The sequence below is a fragment of the Aythya marila genome (genome assembly GCF_965140915.1).
Source record: "Aythya marila genome assembly, chromosome: 3".
Lineage (NCBI taxonomy): Eukaryota > Metazoa > Chordata > Aves > Anseriformes > Anatidae > Aythya > Aythya marila.
Genome location: NC_139044.1, coordinates 16,731,348 through 16,740,780, shown reverse-complemented (window position 1 = coordinate 16,740,780; position 9,433 = coordinate 16,731,348). Strand labels below are relative to the sequence as shown.

At 42.0% G+C, this 9,433-nt stretch overlaps 1 protein-coding gene across 1 annotated transcript; it reads left to right on the top strand.

The window, feature by feature from the left end:
* Positions 1-3,214: 3,214 nt before the first annotated feature.
* On the top strand, positions 3,215-9,433 carry PCARE (photoreceptor cilium actin regulator; the record flags this gene model as incomplete). Its single annotated transcript, XM_082755477.1, has 2 exons — positions 3,215-6,981; positions 9,304-9,433. 2 exons carry the CDS (start codon positions 3,215-3,217, stop codon positions 9,431-9,433), a joined length of 3,897 nt encoding a protein of 1,298 aa, XP_082611603.1.

Here is a 9,433-nt window from a genome sequence, read left to right as displayed (position 1 = left end):
TTTCATAAACAACATATGACAATCCATCTCATTCCCTTACTCTCAAAATATTTGCTTGTCATTCTCCTATCAATATTCTCTTCTACCACTGTTTTTACATGACTTACTTATCAGTATTACCATCTCTTCTTACATGACCATGAGGCAAAGAGCATTTTCTTGTGCATTATCCTTGAGGCAAAGTATACTTTTTTTTGAAGTGCCTCAAACTTTTGAAGCAATATATAACTATTTAGTAGCAAGAATATTAATGACAAAAGTGCAGTTTCATAAGTGCTTGGAAATAGGTGCAAGGTTTCTTCTCTCACAGAAGCTAAACTAATTTATGTTGTGTCAATTTTTTATATTCCATATACATGCAAACTACAGTTGAAGTTAGGATAACATATGCCGTGTTAAAACATTTTTTCTTGACCCAGGATCTCTATTCAAGAATAAATAATAATGAACTGAACATAAGTTAATATTTACTAATGTTAATATTAATTGTGAAATAATAAATACATAAGAATCAAAAAACAGTGTCTTATGTTTTTTGACCCATGTATATATTGCCAGCAGATGTTAATACATGGCCTGAAAATAACTAGGGAGAGAGAGAGAAAAAAAAAAAAAAAGGGGGTGGCATGACACTAAAATCAAATGAAAAAGTGAAGAAAAAGACCTTTCCAAAAACAGCAATCCACATGAGGCTAATCCCCAGCAGAGATGATGGAAGTGTTGGAATTGCTTTTCAAATAAAAGTCATTAGAGTACTTTATACAACAAATACTCAGCAAGATATGTAAAGAGGTCTCTCAACTCACTGGAAGAGATACACTAAAGCTACTTGATTGATCTATTGTGTTTTCCTTGACTTACTGTGGAGGGCTACAACATTCTGACCTTTAGGATCACTAGGATAAAGCAGCTGCCTACACCTGCCGTGTTTCTTCCCTCTGAACACATTAGATATGTGCCTAAAAGGGAATATGTGCCTAAAATGCTGTGGAGATCTGGGACTACTGTGTACAAGCCACATCATGCTGGGATGCAGAAGCAGCTGGAGCATGAGCTGCATGACTTGCAAGAAGCAGAGTCAAGAAGTAATTACCTGATGCTTTCCAGAAAAGCTTAGAGGACAATGACTGTGACATCACATGCATTAAATACAATTTATGTGTTCCAGAAAAAATACTGTAGAGAAAGCAGGTAGGGTTTTAAAAATTTTATTGGGAGTCACTGGCATGCCTTCTCCCTTGTAAATCAAGGTAAGTTTGCTACTCATGTTGAGCAGAACAAATGAAAACAGCAAGGCTATGGAAAATAATGACTTGCCATGAAGACATTCTGCTACTACAGTCCAGCACCAACAAATGAATCATGTAAGCAGCTCATTCATAAGTCTGAAAGCATTTTATAGGCTTGGCAGCATAAAAAGATTTTGGGGAATTGGATGAGATACCTGCAATCACGCAGAAATCACATTGCTAGAGAAAAGCAGTAGGCTTCTTTCCAGTGTTAAGATAGCCACTGTTTTCTGTAACCTTTTCTGACACTGAGAAACAGATACCTTCAGTAGAAAAGCTACATCTGGAAAATAAAAGATGAACCCATCCAATCTGACTAAAGAAGAGGGAACTTGGTGGCATTTGCTATCGTCATCCTCATCCACACACTGCACTTCATAAATAAATACTTGGAAAATATAAATATCTTCTGCTTCATCACAACATTCCATTTCCTGCTTTGAGTTCTTTAATTTCTCTTTCAGACTGGGATTATTCTGGGGTTTGTTTTCCCAAGTAAGAGAAACAGCAAGTGATAATGGTAACAAAAGTAATGAAAGGAATAATTCTTTCATGGCTGTAGAAGTGGTTTGAAGAACTTTTTTGTTTTGTTTTGTTTTGTTTTATAGGTGAGTCTATATTTATTCTTTTTTAAAACTTTTTTTCTTAGAGTTTTAACACTTGAAGTCTTGCCATCAAGAGAACTATGCCCTGGCAGATGACAATGAAATAAAGGCAAGCAAGTCACTTTTCTGACTGCAAAGAACATGTTAACACTTTATCCCAAGAAACTCAGAGGAAGGAAAATCCTTTATTAGAGATGAGTTAGAGATTTGTTATCTTATAGGAAACCGGATGATTTTTTGTGGCCCTAACCCATATTTTTGAAAGTCTAAAGTCGTCCATTCAGCCTGTGATTTGACTTCTTTCCCAAATTAAGACAGGTGAACTGAACGCTGAGCAGTGTGGAAAGTTCAACTAACAGCATTTACAATGACAACAAGAGTAGGTTTTTTGTTTTTTTAATACTGAAATTCTACAGTTTAGATGCACTAGATGTAGACGCCATCTTAACCACATATGCAAAACTTATTCTTGAAAGTTCAGCTTTCAAGTTGGGAAGTTATCTGAAGAGAAAAATACCTTCCAATAATTATCACATGACCGAGAAAAAAAAAACAAAATAATCTTTGGAAATCTTAGAAGGACTTAGAAGTAAACAGCTTGTCACTTGAAAGTAGGGGGAAAATATTGAAGACCATCAAGGCAGAAGCACAACAAGTATCTCTAACCCATTTGATTCCACGTCTTACATTCTCCAGCTGGTACATACTCCATCAAGATCACCTTTTCCTTGGTTAAGCAGTATTGAGTGGTATTTGCACACCTGTTCAAGTAGCTCCCCTTCAAAAAGGCTTCAAAATATAGTCTCTCTCTTTAGATCTCTACATTCAATTACATGTTATGGTTTTGCAACAAGGGAAAAAAGGAGGGGCAGGTACCAAGTCCTCTTGCCTCCCAATATAGCACGGAAAAAAATCTTCAACATGGGTGCTGACTGGCTGGTGCCTGCTTACCCTAATGAGCTTAAAGTCTTATTTGTAGTGGACATCTGTCAATACAGAAGTGAGGCATTCAAGTCCTCTTAATCCATTAGCTCTAAATCCAGCAGAGCTTTCACACTCCTTTTTTGAATCAAAGAAGAAAACCTGAGCAGAAACATACAATGGAACAGCACAGCTTCAAGACCAGATCCTGGGCAGTAAGCACATGAAATTTCAAGGCAAACAACAAAGACAGACAACAAAACTGGGATTGTGATGGAAAACTTGTGAGGAAAAGGACAGTCTGCAGTTCAGGATGAGACAGTGAGTTTAACTCTTTGTTTTATTTTCCCTAGTTCTTCTGGATTTTTAATCAGAAATACAGTCAAAGACAGAGAAAGGATGGGCTGCACACCATCTCACAGCGAGATCGTTAATACTCTTGCAAGAAATGGTTTTAAGGCTTTGAATAAACCCAAAGGTGTTTTGCGTATTGATCCAGCAGATAAAGGAATCCCACTGCTAGTTAAAGGTTCATCTTGCTACAATATTGATGAATTCCACCAATACAAAATTCAGAGGAACAGCTCCCTGAGCGAAACTGAGGAGAAACTGTCTGAGCAGGACAAAAGTGATTATTTGCAGTTTTCCTCCAAATCGCATTCAGATCCTCACATTTCCAGGGAAGACAACGTAATTGAGAGGAAAGCCACAGGGGCTGAAGTTATGTCCAAATTGAATGAGTCTCAAAAACACATCATTGAGGCTGTACAGATCAGAAAGCAAAGCTCTTGTGAATCAGAAGCATCAGCTTCCATTTGTGATGACAAGAATGAAAGTAATGCAAAGCAAATCCTAAAGAAAGGAAGGAAGCCAAAAAATCATAAATTAGCTAAGCAAGGTCGGCCTAGCAAAATTAAAAAAAAGTCAATTTTGTCCCCATGCGAGATAGAGAAAAAGGTAGATTTCCCAGAACTGCTTGTTAAGGCTCATCAGAATGCATATGCCTACTTAAATCCAAACCTCTCCAAGTATGAAGCTATACTTCATATGGCCAACCAGGCTGCCCAAACTCAGCTCTTCCTACAACAGATGGTAAGCTTCCTCATGCTTCGCTTTGATGAAATCAACCAGCTCTTGGAAGAAATTGCTAATGATGGGGAAAATCTTCTCAAAGACGTGGGTAGATATTTGGCATGGCCATCAGGAAAAGATGATTTGAAGGAGCACCCTGATCTTCTGCAACAACTACTTCAGTACACAATCAATAAAATGCAGTTAGTGAGTGGAACGCTGGCCTCTGTCACCTCCGACGCCCTGCAGGAAACCTGCAGCTACCTGCAGTCTGCTGCAAGCAACTTGGAAGGAAAACTGAAAGCAAAGCAAAGCTATGATGAGCGCCTCTTTCGGGCGGTAAGGCTGCTTGAAGCCTCAACCATGGGAAGCTCGCAGTCCCACGGTGATGACAGGACTCTCTGTTCTGAGGATAGTGGCATTGGTGTGGACAGTGAGTCCCTCAAAGACTTCAGTCCTTTCAGCCATCTTGGAGCACAAGCAAGCTGTGAGTCCTGTGCCCGTGGCCTTCTGTCCCAAAACCACACCAGAACAATGGAGCACATGCATAGTGGGACAATGTCACCAGGCACAGCCACATCCCATGGCTGTGCACTTGAATGGCATTTTAAAGATACATTTTATTCATCTGTACGGAGCAGAGAAGAAACTTCTTGTCAGGGTGGAGTACCAGGGTGTACTTCCACTGCTGCAAAATATGCAAGCCTGAGCAAAAGGCACTCCAGTAACTCCTTCCAGTCTGATTCTACTCAGGAAGGTGAACATTTTGAATCAACAGATTTTCCTTCAGATGATGATGAAGAGAGCACCCTGGGGGAGGACGATGACAATACAAGTTTATCGGAAATGGGTAAGGATGCCCTGCCAAAGAGGCCCCAGTCTTCACCTGCAGTGACTGATAACACACAAAGACTGTCGTCCACCAAAAGGACAGAGAATGTGGAGACAGAGGAAATCATTCTGAAGATGAAAGATGCCATCAGTGAAAAAATCAAGTTTGTACCAGCTAAATCTGGGCGTAAAGAATGGGTGGAGGATGAGAGCGGAACAGCAGTCCTAACAGCAAGGCCCAGTACAGCTATGGGAAGGCAGAAGGCCTCTGGGAAACAACGACGGTCCAGATCAGAGGAGTCCCTCAGAAGCCAGGCAGAGGACCCAACCCTCCTAGAGCTTCAGAGAACTCAAAAGGAGCTCAACAAAAGGCTAGAAATGTTTTATGGAAAGGTGGATACAGATAACAACCAAGAGCCTCGGAAACCTAGATCAACACGTTACTTGCAGGACAAGCAAATCACATCTAGGTCCTCTAGCAAACTTAAGGCATGCCTCTCAAAAAATTTCAGCATCCTGCCTAATCAGGATAAAGTCCCTTTGTACATGGTTGATCAAAATCCTACCAGTCAGCTGGATGAAAAGAAATGCAAGAAGCCTGTCAGAGATACTGTGCCAGCCCAGGAGACATCAGGGAGCAAAGACGACAAGACTTCTGGAGCACAAATACTCAGTGGCAGCAGTTGTGCCCCCCGCCAATCTGTCAAAAAGCTCATTGAAACATTCAGTCCAACCGACGATCTTGAAAAAGCCACACCTTTAAGACCTTTAGGGCCAATTAAGTGCATCAGAAAATTTGGACTTCCAGTCATCCCACCCACCATTCCATTTCAGAGAGGGTTGGTGCCTTTAAATATTAAGCATCGTATTTCACCAGTAGAAGACACAAGCCTTTCAAACACCAGTGGAGCTTGTTCTAACTTTCCAAATGCCTTTCCTCCTATACCAGCTGCAGAATTAAGCAAGGACACAAAGGAAGAACCTGAGGTAGACACTGACAACCTGCCACCACCGCCCCCTGAAATGCTAATGGACACTTCTTTTGAATTCTCTGAGCCTGAAGAAACAGCAAGAATAGGAGAAAACTCTTCGGAAGATGCCAAAAAGCCTGCCAAAACAGAATCTCATGCTACTAAGAGAGCACAAGTTTCCCCAAAAATGAAAGCCTCCCTCCAGTCCATTGACTTATTACCAAGTAAAAGCATCAGCCCCAGCGCAGTTGCTAACAAAGTTCCAAGGAGTAGTGGACCCAAGGATGAGAAACTGCAAATATACTCTCTGGAGCTGAACCCTACCAACACGCACATCCCTAGCCAGGAGGAGATATTAGCAACCCAGAGAAAAGAAGCTGCAGATTTGTACAAGCAAACACATAAAATTATTCCTCTTCAAAATCCCAGTGGAGTTTCAAAACCACATGACAATAGCTCAGAGAGCAAAGAGCCCGATTCACCTGCTATTTCAGTGCCATATCAGAAGCATGGTTCTCCCGACTCATTGAGGAGAAATGAAAAAGGCTCATCATTCAACAGGAGGGTCTCCCCAGCAAGAACTCCCCCTTCTTCTCCACCAACTGAGAAGCAGCTTTTCAGCCCCCCGGTACACAACAGACGTGCTCTGCAGGCTTTTAACAGCCAGCAGCTGAGCTCACCCACCATGCAGAGGAAACCCAGTCCCCCTGCCAGCCCCAGGGCACCCAGCCCACCCCGGGGGCCCAGCCCACCCCTACAGAAGAAGCTGTCTTCTCCACCAGCCCAGCGGAAACTGCTCAGCCCTCCTGCGGAGCACAAGCAAAGCTCACCAACACCACACCGGCTGCCAGGCTCCCCAGTCTACCGCCGAGAAGCAAGCCCCACTCCGTTCCTCACTGCCCCATCCCCACCAACCTCTCCATCCCGCTCCTACAAGGGATCAAAAGCTGGTCTGGATGCTGGGGATGAGTACCAGCCTGCCTCCTCCAAGAAGGGCAGCAATGTACGTTCAATATTTTGCCCAGCCACTTCTTCCTTATTTGAAGCAAGACCTCCACCAGCACCCAGCAAACCCACAGTGGAAGTCACCAAACAGACTGAAGCTTCACCACCTTCCCAAAAGAGCAGTCTGCTACTCCAGCAGCCTGCAGACCGAACCAGAAAGCTGTCTCTGAGCGCTGCCAACCCTCAGCCGTTTGTGAGGAGAAGTTTCTCTGACCGCAGACCTGGGGTTCGGTTTTATCTTCCAGCTCCCGTAACAGCTAGCAGCGAACCCGCTCTTAACCAAGCAAGGTAAGAAACTTTCTACTTTACGTCAAGAAGCAGATGTATTGCACTGTGTCGGCTTTCTAAACTAGTAATGGGAATTTATTGCTGTTAAGAAATACCCCATAAAAGTGCCCTGTTCCTGCACAGAACAGATGGCTGGAGAAAGATAACATCATCTTGCCCCAGATTTCAGTTAACTTCCCACAGTTTGCTCAAGCTTTAGAATTCATCTAGAGAAAATTCAGTGTTGGTTTCATGCTACCGAACTTCCTTTGTTTGTATGGGGGCTAAGGACATCCACTTTCAATTCTTAAAAGATATGAAATAGCCTTCAGGTTATAAATATATTCAAATAACCATGAAAAGATAGGCCAGGGTGTCTTTCCCAACATCAGCCTCTAAGCCTGTCAACTATTCAATACAAAGCTGTGTTAAAATATTTCAGATCAGCTGGCAAGAATGATGGACAGATAATGGCATGGATCTCTATGGACATTATAGCTTCAAACTTGGAGCTTGTCATGTCAGCTTTCAGATGCTAATTTCGAGTCTAGTGCACCATACTCTGAGTTTATTGGATGGTTTATTAATCATGCAAGGCTTCCTCTGCTTTGCAATTCATTCAGCTAACAGGAAAATTTCAAAGTATCTCCCTAGATGTTATATTCCTAAAACTCCTCATTCTGGCAGTATTTACATCTGGTCTCAAATTCGCAAGCTATTCCCACCCGTTAGTCTCTTTTCCTTCATTCCTTTTCTTGTTCTTCCTCTCCTCTCCAAGTTTAAGCCTCCGTGTCTGTTATTTGTGTGTGTGTTATTAGCAGCTTCAAGTGCTAGTTGGGGGGAGTAGGGGGAGGAAGACATAGGCAAACCTGCAATAACGTCAGACTTCATAGTAAAAGAGTTTGATAATGAGTTAGCTACTTTCTCCCATGCTTCTGCAAACTCTGGGATATATGCCTCCATTTTTTCAATGCCCAATTAAACCATCCATTTTCTGAGAACAGATTACTAAATACAATCTTCCAGGAGCTTGTAAAAGTAACATGTTCCAGTAAGTCATCAGGCAGCAGAATTCCCTTTCCCCCACCCCATTTTAGCAGCAACACCAAAAGAACAAGCAACTTCCATCTCATTTTGGTAGCTAGCATTGCCAGGCATTAAATGCCATTGTTATGTGCAAATTTGCATCACCTGCATGCTCACTGCTCCCCTAGAAGGCAAGAAGTGCTCCTTTCCCAAGTACATCTGCTGCCCATCCTATGCTGTGTGGACTATCAGGACTTAAAACATCACTGGCCTTAGCTAGAGCTGGAGCTACAGCTTTTGTATTTGGACAAGAGTTTCAATTTAAGGTTTCCGTTTCTAAGTTCAACAACTAATTGAACAAATCACTTGGACAGCCTATGTTTGTTAGTTACTGAACTAATTTTGCTGTTTTCTAAGCTTGGTCGTTTGACAGCAGTCAACAGCTACTAGCATATTATCAGGGCATAGCATGAGAAATTATTCTGCTTATAGCAACCCTGTGAATCTGTAATAGGATTTCTGTGTATGCAGTTTAACTGAAAATAATATTTCATTGAGGCTGCTAATCTTCCAAGAGGTAGAGCAGAGATAAAAGATTAAATGCTATTGCCATTAAGATATTGTTCAAGAAGGCAAGGGATTTGGTTAATTGAATCAGCCCAAAGCAAGTAGTCAAAGTGAGACCTCCTATGCTCAGGGGGCATTTGAATCTGGATTAGAGTTTCGTGACTAGTCACATATCACAAATATCTTCATCCAGCAGCACAAATCATGGAAGTCCTAGTTACCAGAACAGGAACTCAACAGCTTGTCTATAATCAAAAGATAATTCAGTTTAGCATGGTTTCTGTGTATCAGTTCTCCTGTCTGCAATGTGGCAGATTTATACCACCAGAACACATATCCTATTGTCATGTTGGCATACTCAAATGTCACTGTAAAAATACTAAGTGGATGCATAACAGAGTTAAGACCTTTACTCCAGCAGAGTCTGGATTTGGAACAAGACTTTTCACTCAAATCTGTCCCCATCCACAAGTGAACTCAGATTTGTACTGATCCCCCATTAAACATTTTAAATATTTCCTTCCCCAGAGAGATTTGCGAAGGGAGAGTACAGAGTATCTGGCATCACAGAAGAGGGAACATGGAGAAAAACATCTTGATGGTGTATATAAAGACCATTTACGCAGGAGATACTGAGTTACCTAGTACTTTGTAGGATTTGTGCTTCATGGGTTAATGTGGTCTAATCATCATTGTTTTAAAAAGTCACCATTCATAAGCTTCTTAACTTCACTATCTTCCCTTCTGCAGTGCGGAGGAGAGCCCTGGAAAAGCAGGCGACTGTTGGAGCAGCCCTTGTGCCCCTGATATCAAGGAGTCCAACAGATCCACTTCCCACCCTGAGCTCTACATCGTGGGCCAGGGGCTGCAGAGGGACTGA